A 20,263-nucleotide genomic window follows, 5' to 3' on the forward strand; every position below is an offset into this window, starting at 1 on the left:
TTTAACTCAAACAACCCTACAGGGTAAACCAATAGACAAAGAAAAGTTATGTAGCTCCACTTCCGTATATATTCAGATTAAGTCTAGTAGGATCTAATGATCCAATACCCATCAAAGCTATTTTTTCATCATTTTAAAAAAAATATTTGATAAATAATTTTAATTCTTGATTACAAGAATTGTAATGTGGCCTGTTTCTTCATATTTAACTGAAGAACATTAGAAACAAGACACTGTTTGACCAGGAAAAGATAATTTTATACACATTCACACCCTGATGGTGGTGAGCTATCTTAGTAGCCACAGCTGCCCTGGGGGCAGCTGACAGAGGTGAGGCTGCCATACATCACCACCACTGGGCCCTCTGACCCATGTCATGTCCAAGATCAGAGCGGGGGATTGAACCAGCAACCCGCCAATTACAGGAAAAACTCCCCAACAACTCCCCAACTCCTGTGCCACTGTTGTCCCAAGTAAGCACTGTTTTGTGTTGGTCTATTATGTTGTTACCTAATGAAATACAATACAGCTGGTGGTGTGAAAACATCCTTTCAAGTTTAGTTTTTGTCTCTTAAAGCACTGAGTTAGGGTTGAAAGGAAAGGGAGGTCTAGAAAGTGTACTTGACCCTAATTGACCTGTTTTGGTTCTTCTACTTAAAACTCAAGGATCAGAGACATTTCTGAGGGAAACACCTGAGTTATAGCTAGACTTTATGTTCAGTCATCTAAAAGCAGCAGCACAGCCAGATAAAGCAGATGATAGTCTTAACAACAGCAAATGCAGTGCTTTCAGGCAGGAAAGTGCCGGAGATGAATAGCTTTTTAGATTAATCCTAGTTCCCATCTGAATCAAACTGCAAACAAAAATATATTTCAGGAAAAGCACATCCACAGCACGAGGCTCAAAGCGTCGGTCGCATCCGAAGGCTGGCCGATAACGGGCCCTCTCATCCATTCTCACCAGCGTGTGTGATTTAACGAGGAGCTAATCTTACAGCGTTTAAAAGCACACGGGAACACACCTTTTGTCACTGGTGGAACAGAAATGGATTTGTATATGCAAATAAGAAATACCCTGTCATCCCCCTCCTCCATCCACCAGCACCTGCCCTGCCCCCATAGCGTCTCATCACACCCTCCCTGAACTGTCCCTCCTCCAACAACCCCCCCAAAAAAAACAAAAAAAAAAACGCTGGGATGAATTCTTGACACCCTTTCGTGTTAATTACAATAACTGCGCATGCACTGCTGAAAATGTGTAATTATCACACCTCGGCGAGTGGAGGGGCCGCGCTCAGAGAAGAATAGCCCCGCTCAGACCCCCTTCCACTATAGACTGATGCACAGAACGTGAACGGGCATCTTAAGGATTTCTGTGTCTCCGTTGGTGTGAGGAGCGCATGTTTACAACCCTTTCTAATGAATAATGCAGTATTTATAGCCTGGCATATGACATGTTGCATCACAGAGGGATAATGAAGCACGTGTCCTGCGTGTTTCTTTTTCTTCTCTTTAACAAGTCACTTTGCCTTTCAAAGTGAGCACATTTAAATGTGCTGCTGCTGGTTGGTTTGCTTTTGCTTGTGCAAAACGAAAGACTTGGTAAATCCTTGAGCGAGATCTGGATCTGTCTTTCACTTCCTTCCCGCTCCCATAATCTTTTCCGCCGCACTGTCACACATAACTGGTTTAAGGGGAGACACTGGCAGTCAGAAACATCCCCTCACCCTGAATATTTCACACAGAAGGAGAGACAAACCGCCTCGGACGTGGTATATAAGCATCTCTCGCCCGCCCACCCACCCAGCATGGGTCCAAACACACGCGGGCTGCTCATCGCATCTGCTCACAAGACACCCTCGCCAAAAGAAGGAAAGGAAGAAAGAAGAACATAGTCTGGGGATCCTGCCTCTCTGTTTCCAGCATCACCTCAGCTGTCTTGTCTCAAAGACAAAACACACCGCGGTAACGAATCTAAACCGACAGTATAAATGCGGTTGGGTCATCATGAGGTAGAGATGTCCACTGTAGGATTCCATAAAAACAACATTTCTTAATAGAGTGTGAAGAAGGAGGGAAAGAAGAGCCCTAACTCTGCTTTGTGAGTATTTGTGTTGATGACATCGCAGGAGGCTCATGAATCAGGGGTTAGTAAACACATGGCCCACTGGGGACTTTTGACGGATTTCAACATAGATTCTGAAACATTCAAGCTCCATTTCAGTCCTCCTGGGTTCACTTCCACGGGTTTTTATTGTTTTCCCTGAAATTTTACTGATATCTTTGCAGTGTTCTCAAATACAGCCGAAAGGTTTTTACTGCAGCCACTCACAATAGAGGTAAACGCCTTTAAAGGAAAAAACGGAATGAAAACATGTGAATAAAGAGAAACCTTTTAAGTGCATATCAGTGTACGTAAAAGCACTGTAATCTGTTCCATTATGAATTGCATGATGCATATGAAGCTTGTTTTGTGGAGCATAGATTAGATCTCCGTTGAACAATTCACAACAAGAGAGTAAAACAGAGAGAAAGACTGACAGCGACGTGTTGTTCTTTAGGTGACAAACTGGAGCTGAAGTGGCTCTGACTGGTTGTACAGAAACGCCTGGCTAGCAGCTTTAAGTAAGCCGTGTAATAAAATGCAAATCAGAATAACAGAAGGAGTTATGACTGCCCTTCTGGCTGGGAAGAGTGAGAAAAGCACTGAGTGGGCCGCACATTGTGAACTTTAAACCGTCTGATTTCACTGGCTGACATGAAGAGACAAAAGAAGCCTGCCGACTGAATACATTTAGAAGAAGAAAAGGTAGATCGAGACATAAAAAGAGTAGATGATAGCGTGTTTATATTCAAGAAAGTGGTACAGAGTTGCATTCAGTTGGCATATACACTGCTGATCTATGAGGCCAGCACGATCATGACTGAGTATGGAGTCCTCATAGTGGGATAGCCTTGAGTCAAAATATCATGGTTTTATAGTATCACAATATTTACACAAAAAGGTTTAAAAAAATAAAGTATACATTTATCTAAGCACTTTTCTTAAAAAAGGAAAAGCAACAATTATTCTTCCAGTTGCAAACATATTGCAACAAGTTACCACTATTATATTTAGGTTACATTTATTTCTTCTCATTCTGAATTTCCATAAATAACAATAATCTTTATTTATAACTGCAGCATACATTCAAGTGAAACGTTCCCCCTGCATTTAATCCATCCCTTTTTCCTCGGTATGGACTATGCCAAACGTTTAGAATAAGCACCAACTACGTTTTGTTCACATTTTTGGGTCAAAAGTCTCAATGCACAGAATAATATTCTACTTAGCTGTTCTTTCATAATAACACTGGGAATATGACACACTGATATTAGCAGGTTCGTTTGCAAGGCTATCTGCTCCTGTAGCCTGTCCGCCAGGCTGTAGCCAGTCAGATCCGGGGCATTTCTGATGGAAAACAAATCTGAAAAACGATTGCTTTGGCACATACGTCACCAAATACACATGGAGGGGATTGTTTTATGGAAAATCATAGGAATGAGTTTCTGACATACTTCCAGTACTACTGATATGTTACTCTGCACCCTTCGTTCAGTCAGCTGTGCAGCCTTGCACAACAACAGGTGGGGGAGGTGCAGCACTGTACTGTATGCTCCATCAAGCCTTATTTTACAGTCATACACACTCCGGCACTTTGGCATCTCACTAAAACATATTTAAACCATAGGAGCGTTATGATGGAACATGTTAATTATCAAACCGTGGTCCAGTTTGACACCGATAACAGGGCCATGCCAAGTATTACCAGCTGAACTCTGTGATGCATCTGGAAAACCTGTTTGCATCCCAATCATTGTGAAACTCAGGGCATGGAGAAAATGTGTCATTTTCACAACTTTGGGAATCATAACGGGCTCCTTTAAGTTTACGAGTTGACAGGCTTTAAACTTTTCATGACGAATCTGTAAAATAATCCCAACCTGATATATGTAGAACAAAAGAGAATAAAAATGCGGCTTCTTGCTGCGATCCCAAATCAGTTAATATTTCAGAGCGAGAAAGAAAGGATCACAACAAAGGTAGGAGCTGGTTACTCACGGGTGCCATCGAAGCGAGTGGCTATGGTGTCCAGGAAGGTGTTCTGTGGGGCAAGCAGCCCTCTCATCACCGGCATCCTGCTCCGGGTTGACTGGCTCCTCCTGCCTCTGCGCCCGGGGGCAGAGCTGGACTCCTCCTCAGACCCAAAACTCGGCAGAAAGCGAGAGGTGCCCGGTGCGCATCCCAGCCCCTGGAGAAGCGCACCGATCCGAGATACGCGCTGTGGCTCCACCTTGGCACCGCGGGGGCTGTGACCATAATCAAGTCAGCCGAGAGCGAGCTGTAACCCAGGGACGCACCTGTTCGCCCTCCAAGGGGTGAGGAGGGAGTAAACAAATGAAAACAGCCAGGGTGTGCGTGTGCGCGCTGGAGAGGCGGAGTGAGAGAGAGAGAAAGAGAGAGAGATGAGGATGGATGGGCAAACTGTAAGTTTTGGTGCTGATGGTGCGCTGAGTGCATCTTATAGCAGCAGGCTCCTCCTCGGCCCTCCCTCTCTCTCCCTCTCGTTCGTTGCGTGGTTATCTTGCCACAACTGCGTGTCACATGACGCCTTTCAGGTTTTTTGCCAAGTCCTAGTCCTTTTTGCAAAGTGGAGATGGGAGACAACAAAGAAGATCGTGCTTTGGGAAGCCGGTAGCCTTTTTCCTCATTTGACCAACACATGACTCTGGAAAACCTAATTCGAATCCCAGAACCTTTCAGAGAGGCCGAGGAATGGCCATTTACAAAAAGCCAAGAAGGGTGTTATAAAATACAATTAAATTTTTTTAGGTGAAGGCAAACTATCAACTGCCACTAAGTTCCTGTCTGAAAGTGTATTAACATGGAATAATTACATTGACGTTAACGCTGACATTGTAAGAGTGACTGAAAAAGTCGAAAAGAATAGATTCTGGTGGTCCTTTGTTTCGTCTTCGGCTCTCCTCCTCAGCCTCACATTAGAAATGCGGGCGCATGGACAGAGAGACGATCCGACTTCAAGGACAAGTCACATTGCGCCATCTTGTGGTAGATTATGTCTTAGACGGTTTAGTGATCGCATTTGCACTCATAAGTTACGAACAGGGGCATGGATCTCCGAATATTGTTTTGTTTTTTTTGTTACAGTTCTTGATGTTTTGTTTGAATTGTTCTGGCTTCAGCAGCGAATGCTTTTACAGCATTCAGCTGCAGGGAATTTCACATGCAGGACATGGTTGCACTGGTCGGGTTTTTAATGTGGACACGCAGCTGGCTCAGAGTTGTGAGAGGCCCTGAGCTGAATTTTCAGCTCCAGTTTGGTCCACCTGTTTGGTCCAAACTGTCCTAACCTATATGACGCCCCTGAGTCCGCCTACTACTACGCCACCACTCACCTCTGGCTCTGATTCTGGTTCTGATTCATGTTCAAGTGACTGCAAAACAGATTTATATATTTTTACAGATCAGACTTGACATCCACACCCTTACTCCTCTAAATAATTTTTGGGTGAGCGGGGTTATGGTGAACTAATTGGGTGTTCCAAAAATGACAAACACACTTCAAAAATGGTTTTGGAATATATTAAGCAGGCTAACATGAAAACTGCTCGAATGACTTCCCATGGCCACAAACTCAACCCAGTTGAAAATTTGCCTAAAAGCTGGGGCTGTGCCAGGACACCCTCCATTTGTCATATATACTCACTTAACTGTGCAGGGTCATATGTTGGCTGGTGCCTATCGTCAGAGGTCGCTGGGCGAGAGGCGGGGTAGACCCTGGAGAGGGCACCAGTCCATTACAGGACAACCAAACATGCACACACAACCTCAATCCTAAAGGCAGTTCAGAGGGTCCAATAAACCAAATAGTTCTGTTTTTGGACTGTGTAAACGCCTGGTAGGAGAAAACTCCATGCAGGTACCAGGCCAGGATTTGAACCCATGACCTTTTTGCTGTAAGCAAATAGTGCTACCAATTGCACCACTGTGCAGCCTATGAGAAGACCAACAGGTTTAAATGGATTTGGCAAAGAACGGTGGTCAAATACCACAATCATATTTAAACCAGAAGATCTTTTACGAATACTAGAAGGTATGTGGTAGATGTACAACTTAGTAAAGAACATTTAAAGCATTATAATTGGGTGTATATACTTCCAGTCCTATTCAATAAATTTGAATGCTTTCCAACAAGGTTCGCTTGACAGAATAAAATTAACTTTTGAAAACAACTGCTTTTGATTTGGGATTAAAATAGGTTTCATTAAATCCACACTTCTATATCGAAAATGTTTTTTGTTTTTTTGCCTTTAAGTAATACTCCAATCTTAAATGTCATGTTTTTATTATCGTAAGCAGAAAACCATCACAAATAAACTGAAATAAATACTGAAAAAAATCAGTTTGCATGTAATTAATCTTTGTGACATGTTTCACTTGTGGAATAAAATAACTTCTCAATGATAGACTGGAGTCTTGAATATGACTGTGTGCAGCATTTAGGGCAAAAGTCACCCATTCATTCCCAGTCAAGTAACTCCACCCTCAGAAACTGTTACGTGGACACATTGCATAATGCATAGGTTTCTGAAGCATGTGTTTCCCCTCTGGACACAAGAAATCTGATTTGTAATGATGTGTAGATCATTCAGAAAGAGCTTCCCAAAACAGTGAAATCAATTTTATTTTGTATGGCTAATGTGGGTTTTTCTCTGTTCTCCACAGAGGACCCCTGTGTTATACTAACACGTCAGCTGATTCATCCATTGATTTAATTTTTAAAACAAGGTTTGTAGAAGTGTTATTCTTCGTTATTCAAAACTTGTCTTTACTATAGTGAAATGCATTTGAGTAAGTACAACATGTACATGTACAACACAAGGGTGTGGAACAGGGTCAGTGAAGTGCAGCAGTGGGCTCAGAGCATCAGCTTTTACTGTGTGACTCAGCTAAATGTGGGTCAGAAAAGTTGGTTTGTTGTTTGCAGCGTAGTTCTTTAGGTTTGCACCACTTATTTGATTATATCGTTGGTTGTTTGATCAAAAACTGCAATTTGCCTCTTTTTTATATCTTGACTTTGGAGTCGGTTCTGTTAGCAGGGTTCTCTGTCCGGAGATAGTCACCCACAATTAACTCTTGGATCTGCTTCGCTTGGTTGAATTAATGTGTTCATTCTGTTGTGGTTTTGTCCACCTTTTGTGGACTGAAGCCACAAATAATCATTGTGATTTTGTTTCGTTCCTTTTCAAACAAAATGACTGAAAAACTAATTACAGAAGAACATATTTCATTTTCAAGGGTAAATTGTGAAAATGAGACAGACAAGGAGGGGAATTAATAAAAAACTGAACACAAAAGAGAATCTAAAGAGAAAATATTTTTATCACAATGTTTTCCTGTTTTACTTCCATCGCGCAGTGTCTCCGTCACGTGACACTGACAATTCAGGACGTAGACGCGCCCAAGTTTGTGATTTATCACCCGGACCAATCAGGGAGTTGAAGTTACCCCTCCTGTCGTGTGGGCTTATCTGATTGGAAAGGACGCGGTTGTGAGCTCTTATGTGATTGGTCAAACATCTCATTAATGACGGGGGAGGGCGGTACAAGCCGGCTCTGCTGGAGCTGCCTGATCCGCTGTCACCTCGGTCCGAACATCAGTCTGTCCGGTTCCTAATCTCATCTCTGGTCCTGTGGTGCACTGTTATTCTTAAACAGAAGGTAAGCGCTTGCATCGAAATGATAGTTGCTGCAAAGTTATATAATATCGGGCCACAGGGAAGCGAGCTTACGTTTCGTGCCCTATCTTCCTGTTTTGTTGCTAACGCTTAAACTCAATGTTCTGCACACCGAAAAGAGGCGTGACGTTACGAGTTACGACTAAATGTTTTCTAAAGCTTGTGTTTCCGAAAGCAGAGTACAGCCTGGTGTCCTGGTCCTTTTCATGGACGGGTGCAGCTAGCGTATCCAGGCCCACAAGCAGCTTTAGAAGACTCCTTCCTGGTTTCGGGTTTCATGGAGTTACTTACAGAATAATTACTGCCGAACTGGTTCTGTCGATGCTTCTTACTTTCTAAGTCTGGATCAACTGATTCTCTCAGCCGTCTGAGCGGTCTGTCTTGTTCTCTGCTATAAAGAAGCTGCCCCGGAAGCGTTGAAAACAGCATACCAAATAAGGGATGTCGTCACAAGAACCCCCAAACTTTGGTGTTTTGCTGCAAATGTTACATTTTTACATATACTGACAGTTTTTTTCACGTTTTTATTCTTTTTTTTATTTTGTTTGTTTTAGCATCCATCAATGTGCTGCGTAACCATATACTGTAGCGTGTTGTAACACGGCTTGTTAAAAAGATTTCCTATGTAAGAGGATTATTATTATGGAGTAAGTCTGCTGGTGCAAATCAAACGCCGAGTCACTGTTTAGGCTGCTCCTCACTAAGCACAATTCACAGAGGACAAATGTTTGATCCCTCTGTTTTAATGCGGAAGATGTTAAATAGAGATGCACCAATCAGAGATGATTTCCGATTTTATTTATTTATTTATTTATTGTGAATTTCCCACCTGCTAATATCGGTTTGAACTCATAACATTTCGGAAGCATTGGACCTTTTCAACAATAAGCTGAGAAATCCAAAAAGGATTTCTTAAAAACAGCACAAATCTACAGAGCTGTATCTCTGCCTCACTGGAAATTTACAAATAATAATAATAAAAAATATTCAATTGGACCGTACCTGTGTCAATACATTTTGATTTGCAAAAATTATATAAAGTCACATTACAAAATACTTTGTACCTTTTTAAATTTTTAGACAATTTTATTAGCATTTATTATAGCTATAAAGGAAAATTTAAGGAGCATTTAAATGATCGGTTTTTAATTATTGCTGTCTGGTCCAATTATTGCTAGAGTAACTAGAGCCCCTCTATAACCCTGAAGTTTCCAAAAGATTTCCATCATTTCCAATGATGGACAGAATTGAACTCTTTAAAACTTGAACCAGATCAGCTTTGTGTCCAGTTTTCTATATCTACTAACGGCTAACCCTGCTCTAGCAGCCCCAATGTACAGCACACACGCTTCAGAAGGAAAACCGCTTCCGCTCTTACAGCTTCTAACAGCTTTTCCACCTACTCATAACGTCATTTTTAAACATGTATGACTGTCGTTGAAGCACATGTCTGCTGCCCTGACTGACTGGAAAAAGATTAAACTGCCATCCAACCGGCCAGAGCAAGCCGATTTCTCTTTGAATCCCTAATTAGGATGCAAGTCAATTTAAATTGTCAGAATAAGTTGTTTTGTTTGCTACAAAGCCAAATTTGTTGTGTTGTTTTTTTCTTCACAGTGTGCGTTTGTGTTAAGATGTCTCAGAAGATCAAGGCCGGCTCCGTGGTGGAGATGCAGGGCGATGAGATGACTCGGGTCATCTGGGAGCTCATTAAGGACAAGCTGATTTTCCCGTACCTGGAGCTGGACCTGCACAGGTGAGGGCCACTGAACATCTTCCTTGTGAAGCTCGTAGAGGTTGGTGCCATCGTTGCATTGGCAGGCTGCTGTATTTGTATCTACCCATTTTATAGGGCGTCTGGAACTAATTAGTTTTAATGATTCAGCGCTCATTGGTCGTATTACTCAAGAATCTGACACAGTCACTTTTTTTCCCAGTTGGCATGCAAAATGTTTAAAAGGTTGACAAAAGTTAATGTTTGTTGCAGCTCCCATAGCAAGACAAGCATGCAATTGAGATGGAGTGACCGTTCCTGCAGATCTTGCATGTCTGGTAGAGCTTGTTTTCATTAAGTTCAGTTTAAGCAAGGCAACTTCACAACCTGTTTGGATATTGCACAACATAAATGACTGTAGTTGATTACTTAGAGTTGACCCTGACGAAAGGTTTGCTCTAAAGGTGAGATTATCTTGGCGACAGTGGGAAGTGCGGCTGCAGTTGCACAACGTTAACGTGTCATTCAGTCCTGGAAAAATGAAAAAAAAAAAAAATAACGACATAAAAATTACAACATTAAAGGGTTGAGATTACGTTTTAATTAATGTTCAAAGCTGTTAAATATAGATGGAACCGTTTTTTAAACTGGAAAAGTTTTCTGTTAAATTAACACATTTTGTGCTGATAAGAGGGTTTGATCAGACTGTTTATGTTGTTTATATTCTGCGAAGCTCCTGTTATCTATGTCTCCATCACCCTGATCCTTTTAGACTCTTTGGCGACTTTATGCACATGCTTTTAAAAGAGCTCCTCGCTGCTCTTTGTATGAAATCATAAAAGTTAATCATCTGTTGCGTAACGCGTCCTGAACGTTATGATAAAGTATTGTGTGTACATACTAACCTTGTTGCACAAAATCGTTTCCTAGAACGTGCAACTGTCAGAGGTAGGGCGGATGAAAAAGTAAACTTGCAGTTAGTTTGGCCTTTGCTTGCATAGAGCGACGTTTTTTTGTGAAGTTGGCATCAGCTTTCAATGTTTTCATCCTCACAGTCACTAATATTGCCGTTCATGTGGTGTTTGTAGAAGCTCTTGGACATCACTGTTTTCTTTTTCAACTCAGTGTCTTATTCTCAAAGAGAATAGCAATGATCTGCCAGTGCATAAAGGTCATTAAATGCAGCAGGTGGGAGGTGTCAGATTGCTTTTTCGTCTCTCCCCAGTGGAAATCAGACCTTCCATGTTAACACATCAGGCACATCATTTTTGGGATGGGATTTCTTAATCAGCAACTGAAGCTAGGATATTAATTGAAAAGATACATTTTGATGTAAACATTGCTTTACCTGTTTCGCTTGCTCCATTTTTAGAGCCAGTGATGCAGCGGATTTGAGAACCCCCCCCCCCCCCCCCCCCCAGTCTCAACACTTCAAGACAGCTCATGTAAACACAAGTTTAAATGTTTAAACCGCAGTTGAAACGGGTATTTCAACACAGAAAGCGTGTGACCTTGTAGAGGAAGTGTCTGATGCAAAAGTAACGCCATGTAATAGCTAGAGATGCACCGGTTGGGCTTTCACTGGCTGATTCTCACTTGGGCTTTTTTTCACTGATTTGGATTTTGTATATAATAATTTGTATGTAATAATTTAAACATATAACCACTAATTTGTGTACATTTTAGCTTAATTTATCAATTAAATGGAACAAACATTTACCATGACAGGATTAAAAGTGCTGCCGGTTGATGGTAGTTTGAAATCAAACAGAAAATGAAGGAACAATTAGATCAACCAAGTGCATGAAAGTACAAATTTGATTGGAGTTTTGATACATTTAATGCAATTATTTGTGGGTAATAAATTGCAGGTTTGCAGATTATCAGACAGAAGAGATAAAGGGAAAATTGGCCCGTTTTGGTTGGTGCATTAGTAGTATTAACTCTCCAGTTTTACAGCAGTTCATAAAAGGAACAGATACTCATTTACTGATTCAGTAAAATTAATTGACAAATAAAAAAAACAGCTTTTAAATTTAAAAAACAAAATGAATACAATTTGGTGTTTGTTTTCAGTTACTTATGTTTGCGATGACCCTCCTGCTCCTTTCTCAGTCTTCATCGGGGGTTTTGTGGCTTTGTGTAGGCTTTCTGGGTAAAGGGGAGGGGGAAAGTAGGTAAAAGGTCGTCACTACAAACAAGGCCAGCGGGTGCGGACAAATGCACTCAGGCTTATACTATAAAGGAATGATGAGCATTCTGAGCTTGTTGTGTTGGTTTCACAGGTTTGTTGGAGGCCATGCGTGAGCAGTGCTCTGGGTTATCCAGCGATCTCAGCAGACAAACGATTGCTTGTGTCTAGGTGTTTCACACATTTCCTCATTAAAGACTCTAACAGTGCAGCATCGGAGAGGAACAGGGTGGTAATAGTCCCTGATGTGAACGCTGTGACAGCTCTTGGAAGACTTGTAAATTGCTCCAGAATGGAGCGAGCGGAATTATTCTGCAGTCGACAGGAAGCTCATGTTCAGTTTCACCTCTCATTCATGTTGTTTGTGTCTTGTGACACAATAAATTCATTGTAGTTACGATTCAGTCTTAGAGCAAAGTAACACAGTGACTCATGCTGCCTGGCGAGTCAGTGCTCCAGGGCTGCTGCTAAATTTGCTATAATCAAACATAAACAACGTCCATTCTCAAACAAGAGTGTTCTCTTTACAGGTGAGCAATCTGTGCCTGTGGTACAGATATTTGAAATACCTTCACCTTTTTCAAGCCTTAGAGCGCCCAGTTTGGCCACATTTGGTTGAAAGAAGTGGAGATCATAGATTGTTTTGTAAAAAAGAGATCAATCACAAAGAACTTCAAGATTTTCTCCCACCTGTTTCAATACAAATAATTGGGAAGAAATAAATTCAACACAAGTCAAAAATGTATGAGTTGGGACCATTTTATTATCGTATTCTTAGCTGGATGATGAAAATGCTCATCCATTCAGTAACTGGAAAATGACATTGTGAAATGTAAAAACCTAATGTGCTTATTAATATTATTATTATTATTATTATTATTATTATTGTTGTTGTTGCATAAGTCACAAAAGCAGTGTTGTTGCTTTTATTGCTCTTTTTTTAATACACCAGAACCTTGGATTGCAGTTTTCTTAGGGCACTAAAGGACCAAAGCAGCCACTATTGGTGCCGGTTCCATTTTTAGTTTATCAAAGCATCACAAATCTATATTAGATGGATAAAACATGCTGCAAGCTTATTGGCAGCTGTAAGCACTCCACCCTGCTGTCCTATGAAAAGGTAACACGTTTATCTGATCAGTGCCTACAAAACGGTCATCTTATCTTTCAGATGACTCTCTGATGATGTCCTACAGCTGATAAAGATGACTGTAATTTCAGAGCCTATGGCTTTTAGGACTACACCCACATGCTGGAGGTTTCCATGTTAAGAATACGCCCCATTTGTTGTTAAGCCGCTGCATAACAAACCACCCGGGCTCCTGCAAACCCAAAATGTAATCCTTATGAAAATCTGTCAGTTGCATGTAATACCATCTAGGTAGGTTTTACAATAGAGCTTTGTTTGCAAAAATGGTATGGAAGTTGTAAGTAAAAGGAGCAAGCAAAGGACACAAATCGCAACATATTAACATCGACTACTTGCAATATATTGTTGGTTTCCCTCTTGCAGCTTAAATAGTTAAGTAATGGTCCATTAAGCAATGGACTGTACAAGGGACAGCAGTAGGGACAGCGTAGACTTTTGCATTTTTTTCACATTTTGCATACTATTGGCTTACTTTTTTTTTTGTGCCCACCTGCTCAGCTTTGACCTCGGAATGGAGAACCGAGATGCAACAGACGACCAGGTGACAGTTGAGGCAGCGAAGGCAGTCCAGCGCTACAGCGTGGGGATCAAGTGTGCCACCATCACTCCGGACGAGAAGCGCGTGGAGGAGTTCAAGCTGAAGAAGATGTGGCGCTCGCCCAACGGGACTATCCGTAACATCCTCGGCGGCACCGTGTTCAGGGAGGCCATCATCTGCAAAAACATCCCCCGCCTGGTGTCCGGCTGGGTGAAGCCCATCATCATCGGCAGGCATGCGCACGGAGACCAGGTAAACCAGACCTCACTGCTGGTAATGCAGGCTAAGGGGATTATTGTTACTCCACAGAATAACAATAATCCCATAGTGTGTAGATGGTTGGAGCCAAAACATAAGAGATACTGGCAGCATAATGAAGGCAGGAATTATATTATTAGCTGTAAGAAATGTAAAGCAGCTTGTTTAAAGACTAGCAAATCTGTTCCTAAAGCACACAAAGAGCAGAGCTCAACACAGGGTCGCTGTTGGATGAGAGACTGCGGGGTTGCCAGGAGACTCCTGATAAATAATTACATTTCATCCTCTGCTCTTTGGACCCGCTTGAAGCCAGCACTGCCAGACATCTAGACCACAGGTTAGCTCACGGCTCAGTGACAAAGTCAACTGTTCTGTTCAGAGGAGAAGTGTAGGTGAAAGGTGAGAAAAGGGTTGGTTACGTAAAGGCTATCAGGGGCATGATGTACATTTAATACTCCGTCTGAGGCTGTCTGCTGGGGTCTTCATGGATGTTGCATCAACTTTGCTTTGAACTATGCTCATAATTTTTGAAAAGCATGGCATTCAGTGTGTTGTAACTTGTTGCGACCCACTGGTGGCGCTAAATCTCTCATCCTTGCCGTTCTTCCCACAGTACAAAGCAACTGACTTCGTAGTGCCTGGGCCTGGGAAGGTAGAGATGATCTACACACCCACGAACGGAGAGCCAGTCAAATATGTCATCCACGAGTTTGAAGGTAAGAAGGAAGTCAATTTGAAGTGCAGTTAAACTCACGACACATCATATCAAAGATCTGACCATTTCACAACCAGCTATCCTAGTGATGACTTCACCACAGCGGGGCACAATGTAATAAATCTTAATAGTCATCACACTGCAAAAAGGGAACTAAAACTAAGTAAAACTTTCTTGAAATTAGTGTATTTGTCCTTGATATGAGCAGGCAAGTTTAAATGATCTGCCAATGGAATAAGATTTTTCCATGTAAAATAACAACAATTAATCTCAATCATCTTATTTCAAGGACAGTATATCTAAAGATCTTATTTTAGGGGTCCAAATACTCATTCCATTGGCAGCTCTTATTTATCTGCTCTAATCAACGACAAATGCTCTCATTTCAAGAACATTTGACTTATTTTTAGTTCCCTTTTTGCAGTGCATAGATCCATAGATATATGTGCAATATTACTATTATAAAAGACTGCAAATATTTAGGAGGCTATAACATTAAAGGTAGGGCAGAGCGACATGGCTTGAAAATAAAATCTTCGATTTATTTTAACCAAATCCGATTAATCAATTTTCTTCCCCTTTTTTATTTCATAAAAACAAATTGCTGAAATTATTTTAAAAAACGTAATTTTATTTCAATGATCTCATGTCGGAGTTGACCTGAATTCAAAGCCCGACATATTATGAGCTTTACAACATGCTTATAAATAATAAAAAATATAACATAAAATATTTGTTGCTAGTTGTATTACACATCTAAAAACATGCTTCACTTAACTCGTGTAACTTTACACCTACTTAAAAAATAAGTAAATGAATAACTTAAAAAGTCTCTTCTTAGGGCAAAAAGGTTTCCTCTTTGGAGTATTTTGACAATACATTTTGCTGAACATGTATTCAATATTGCATGCAATCAATGTATTGCCCTGCCCTAATTAAAGGTTCCATTAGGGTTGTCACAATCCTACATTTCAAACTCCATACTGGTACTAAGATAAATACTCAGTCTTTTCAATACTGTTGCAATGATAAAAGAATATAATGATTAATTATAATAATATAATATTTTAGCATAGTTGACTAAGTCAAAACCGATATCTTGGAAAAACATGGAACTTAAATGTGTCATTTCCCTTTTTGGCAAATCATTAGACAAGAAAACACTTGGTATACAGTAAGTATTATCAGTCTTTGATACCTATTTTATTTTATTATAATGTCCTCCATTTGCTTGTCAATTTACTGTTGATACAAATAAAGTTCACTAGTGAGGGACTAAGAGTAATTCTAAAATAAATTGTTTCATAACAAACATGGATATCTTCTGTACCATGTTCAATCCACCATGGACCAACCTAAAAATGTTAGTTTTGCACATTAATATCTTGCAAATGAATCTACTGATTTTAAAGTTTTAGTGTTTTTGTTAGACCTAGTTATGAAAGAGTCGCTAATTTGAAAGAGAATTCTGAAGAAAACTAGGTGCCACCCATGAAAACAAATTTGTGAGGTATCCAAAAGCTTCCTTGATTAGACTCAACTAATCAACTAAAAATCTATAAAGTTTTAATTCAAATACAAGCCCCAACATCTTCTGATATATTAAAGTGTTTAGAGCATGTCTGTTTCCCACAATAATTGGAAGATTGTATTTAAAAACAGGAAAAATCTATAAAGTTTGTACAGAATATATAAAGTGAGAAGATGTGGAAATGTAACTCATGAACTGCAAAACAATCTTTGTATGTTCTGTATGTACGTCGCCCTCTTCGTACATCTGTCTGTTATCAGGGCAATGTCAAACCCTCTAATAGCTTTTGCTTAATTGTGGTTGGATGTGATCCAAAACCTTCGTTTGGCTGGAACCGGATTAACAAAAAGTTAGTGCTGGCATTTTAAGGAAAACAAACACCCATGTATTACGCCCTTGGACAATTTTTTTCAACTACTTTAAGTGCTAAATCTTTTTAGCTTAACAAGCAGAGCCCTTTAAATGCTAGAAAATGTAACTCTCTCCTGGGCAGAGAGTTACCGTCACGGCGGGGTCTAGTCAAAGTGCTGCAGAGCTTCAGATTTCCTTCAAACCTTGTAATTAGGTACGTTATTATTCAAAAAACATGCCTGCATGACGTGTTTTTTGCTGTTTTAACCTACCTTACATACACAGTCTGTGAAAAATGATCAGTATGTCATTACTTTTTATCAAGTAAAAAACTAAAATCTCTACCACTGTTCTCAGATTTAAAACAGCCGGTCTGTCAATCAGAGAAAACAGATTGCATGTGAATCACATTTATGTACACAGCAGGAAAATAACCACTGAAAAAGTGCTGACGTCAGTTAGGCGAACCGCTGGCTCGTGCCCACATGGATGACATAACAGGGGCGACTGTGGCTCAGCAGGTAGAGTAGCTGTCTTGCAACTGAAATGTTGTGGGTTGGATTTATTCAATTTTTCCTCACTTAACCTCTAGGACTTCAGTTTTTAACCCACTGGTTTCAGATGATCCTTTTTCAATTAAGCAGACCATTTAAAAAAAGCTGGTTTAAAGAGGAAACACATTTTATGCTGATTAATTTTTTTCCCAATGGGGATAAAAGTGTTTAAAAAAATCTGTTTTACTGCCAACATATTTATTGGCATACAGTCCGAGTCCTTACAGACACACTGCTCTACAAATCAAATGTACCTATTATTAAATTGGCAGCTCCAACACATGGAGGTAATGACATTGCACTGCTGAGCTGCATAGTTTCTTGCTTTCAGTCATATTTTCTAATAAATTTCATATCTGCTGGTGTTTTTGGTTACATCAGACATCCTCAGTTTGTTTCACTTTCATCACCAGAATAAATCAGTTTGTTTCATGTTTTTTTTTCTCCCACAATCACCATAAAGAATATAATTTCTCATCTCTAATTGGTGTGTAAATGTTGAATAAAGTTCTCTCTACCTCTTCAGCCTAATGTGTTGTTGTGGTTGAAAGAGAAGCTTACTATGACAAATGGACATGTCTCTGTGCAGATATCAAAGCATCAAGCAGAAATCCAACGGGGTTCCAGCAGATATAACTGGGACAGATTTCTGCTGCACTTTTCCAGCCCAACGGCAGCTCAAAGCTTTTGTATCTGCTTCGCTTTGGATGTGTTCGGACATCCGGTATGATCTGTTCATGTCGTTTTGTCCGTCCAGGCACAGGCGGCGTGGCTTTGGGGATGTACAACACGGACGCGTCCATCCGAGACTTCGCCCACAGCTCCTTCCAGATGGCTCTGTCCAAAGCCTGGCCTCTGTACCTCAGCACCAAGAACACCATCCTGAAAAAGTACGATGGTCGCTTCAAGGACATCTTCCAGGAGATCTATGAGAAGTGAGACCTTTTATTCCCCTCACATAATGCTGCCATAACACCAAGCCTACTGGAGCACAACTGAAAGGGGATTCTCTGCTCTCTCAGGGAATATCGCAGCCAGTTTGAGGCCAAAGGTATCTGGTACGAGCACCGACTCATAGACGACATGGTGGCTCAGGCCTTGAAATCAGAGGGAGGTTTCATTTGGGCCTGCAAGAACTATGATGGCGATGTCCAGTCGGACTCTGTGGCACAAGGTTGGTGAAATGATCTGTTTGATGCTCTATGAAGGAAGCTCTGCTCCTATCACACCGGTTGAAGGTCATGACTGATGGTTGTTTTTCAGGGTACGGTTCTTTGGGCATGATGACCAGCGTTCTGATCTGTCCTGATGGACGCACGGTGGAGGCCGAGGCCGCCCACGGCACCGTGACCCGCCACTACAGGCAGCATCAGCAGGGCAAAGAAACCTCCACCAACCCTATAGGTGGATGGCATAATTGTTAAATACAAATATGTGTCCTCCTTTTTTTTGACCAAAACCTTTCCTTACGATGTTGATCTGTTTGTTTCAGCCTCCATCTTCGCATGGACGCGGGGTCTGCTCCACCGGGCAAAGCTGGACAAAAACGCTGAGCTACGAGTGTTTGCCGAGGCTCTGGAGGCCGTCTGCATCGAAACCATCGAGGCTGGTTTCATGACCAAGGACTTGGCTATCTGCATCAAAGGCATGCCAAAGTAAGGCACATCGGTCATGCGTTACCAACACATTTATTCCAGACTTAAACTTCATGGTATTTGCTTAAGTCTGTTATGTCAGGGCAACCTGTTGTGGTTAGGTACGCTGCATCCACCGATCGGTAAAAGATGTTTAGTTTCCGGTTTAGTTCTAGTCACCGACTGCTTCTCTGTGTGTCCCGAGGCTCTTTTCTGCCGGTAATATCTTGATGTACTGATGGACCCATGGCCTTCTCATCTGTTGTTACAGCGTGACCCGCGCCGACTACCTGAACACCTTTGAGTTCCTGGACAAGCTGGCAGAGAACCTGAAGCTGAAGCTGGCCAACCAACCCAAACTGTGATCCCACCTCCCGGCTGCAGCGCTTACACACAGACACACACAGTTGCTCATGCAAACAGGGATATCTTTACAGAAACTGGAGTTATTGGCCAACAAGCAGGGAGGAGTGGAGTTCTGGACTCCAGGAGAACCTAGCAGTAGCTAAGTGTTATTAATCAAGGAGGGTGCCTTGTCCACAAGAACCAACTGTCCCTAATGCTCTATACAAACCGCATCACATAGACATTAACAGTCTCCAGGAACTAATATGGGCTCCGACCTTAAGGCTCAGTGTCCTTTTTTACTGTGATTGCGCTAGCTCCCTGACGCCTGCTGTCAGTCTATGCCGCTGATCTGCGTCGGATTGGGTGGTGGGTAAGCTAGCTGTAAGGGAGCCTCTGGATCGTCATTGCCTTACTTGTTTTGTGTCAAAATCATGAGTGGATTCTGGTCATCTCCTTTGCCTTGTAGTGTCTTATGAATACCTCAGGCAACGTTGTGGTGTTTGAGTGACAGAAAAGCAGAGCACAGTCCCTAATCTTTTCACTAATGAGACTTTTATTTTTTAGCGTTCAGCTGAGTGACGACACATTCCATGAAACTTTTCTTTATGCAACTCAGACTACTGCACAGATTTTAAAAGTGCTCACTCTTTTACATGGTTTGTAAACACACTACTTACCAATAAAAAAACTCTTATATGTCCAACTAAATATTTGCTTCAAGATTTTGTTCAACTGATCTTCGTGAAGAGATTTATTTATTTGCCATTTTCTCGATGTAGTGTCTGTAGATGCATGTCCACCAGCAGAATCATTCATGTAATAAACGTAAGCCTGTCAAAGAAAAAGGTTGTAAATCGGTTGTTTTTATTATAGCTATTAGCGTCTTAAATCAGTAATATGATACTCTTAATAATGGTGTTTTGATTGATGAAAACAAAGTAACGCACACAAGGTCTCAGAGTGTAATGAGATAATATCAAGAAGCCTTGTCATTACGTGTTACAAAAATAATAAAGCTGTATGAAGAGGCTCAGAATGCACCTACACATAACACACAGACCAACAACGACACTCCCTGAGGGACTAGTATGGAAAGCCGATTGAGCATTTATTCTGATATCTTGATATCAGGCATAATTGCCATGTACATGCAAGCCATTTCTGCCCACTAGTTAACTAGTGAGCCATTTCTTTGTGAACTACTTAACTAGTGACAGCCAAAATGCCCACTAGTTAACTAGTAAGGCCCAAATTATCTCTAGTTAACTAGTTCATATGTTTCATATCGTACTAGTTAACTAGTAATGCTCTGCATGTTCACTAGTTAACTAGTGGACATTGCAATGTGCACTAGTTAACTAGTTAAAAGACTTCTATATATTACTAGTCAACTAGTAAGGTACAAAATGTTTACTAGCTGACTACTGAATGTCAAATTCCCACTTGTTAACTTCTATGTAATTTGGCTAGCCGCTTGAGC

General features: G+C 41.1%; 2 protein-coding genes across 5 annotated transcripts in view; one reads left to right on the forward strand and one right to left on the reverse strand.

Moving 5' to 3' along the window:
• kcnh3 (potassium voltage-gated channel, subfamily H (eag-related), member 3) overlaps positions 1–4,613 on the reverse strand; it is a 310,900-nt gene extending 306,287 nt beyond the window's left edge. For all 3 annotated transcript variants that reach the window (XM_036138836.1, XM_021323493.2, XM_021323492.2), the window contains exon 1: positions 4,103–4,613. In XM_036138836.1, the coding sequence (XP_035994729.1) occupies positions 4,103–4,178 (76 nt within the window). In that variant the 5' untranslated portion in view covers positions 4,179–4,613. The remainder of the gene's footprint in view (positions 1–4,102) is intronic.
• A 3,039-nt stretch (positions 4,614–7,652) lies between these two features.
• Positions 7,653–19,628, forward strand: idh1 (isocitrate dehydrogenase (NADP(+)) 1). Of its 2 annotated transcripts, none has more exons than XM_012876359.3 (9): positions 7,653–7,782; positions 9,417–9,555; positions 13,353–13,644; positions 14,264–14,366; positions 17,559–17,736; positions 17,824–17,975; positions 18,065–18,205; positions 18,294–18,456; positions 18,707–19,628. In XM_012876359.3, exons 2-9 carry the CDS (start codon positions 9,434–9,436, stop codon positions 18,798–18,800), a joined length of 1,245 nt encoding a protein of 414 aa, XP_012731813.1. In that variant the 5' UTR covers positions 7,653–7,782; positions 9,417–9,433; the 3' UTR covers positions 18,801–19,628. The 2 variants fall into 2 exon arrangements, with proteins under 2 accessions (XP_012731813.1, XP_021179164.1); XM_021323489.2 differs by having other exon boundaries at positions 9,434–9,555.
• The last annotated feature ends 635 nt before the right edge of the window (positions 19,629–20,263 follow it).

Source organism: Fundulus heteroclitus, chromosome 7, assembly GCF_011125445.2.
Source record: "Fundulus heteroclitus isolate FHET01 chromosome 7, MU-UCD_Fhet_4.1, whole genome shotgun sequence".
In the NCBI taxonomy this organism is placed as follows: Eukaryota; Metazoa; Chordata; class Actinopteri; order Cyprinodontiformes; family Fundulidae; genus Fundulus; species Fundulus heteroclitus.

Bases quoted from the DNA above. Each gene is read 5' to 3' on its own strand.
- idh1 (XM_012876359.3), top strand. From the start codon at position 9,434: ATGTCTCAGAAGATCAAGGCCGGCTCCGTGGTGGAGATGCAGGGCGAT. The intron at 13,645-14,263 runs GTAAACCAGACC...TTCTTCCCACAG, and splicing joins GGCATGCGCACGGAGACCAG to TACAAAGCAACTGACTTCGT. The intron at 18,206-18,293 runs GTGGATGGCATA...TGTTTGTTTCAG, and splicing joins AACCTCCACCAACCCTATAG to CCTCCATCTTCGCATGGACG.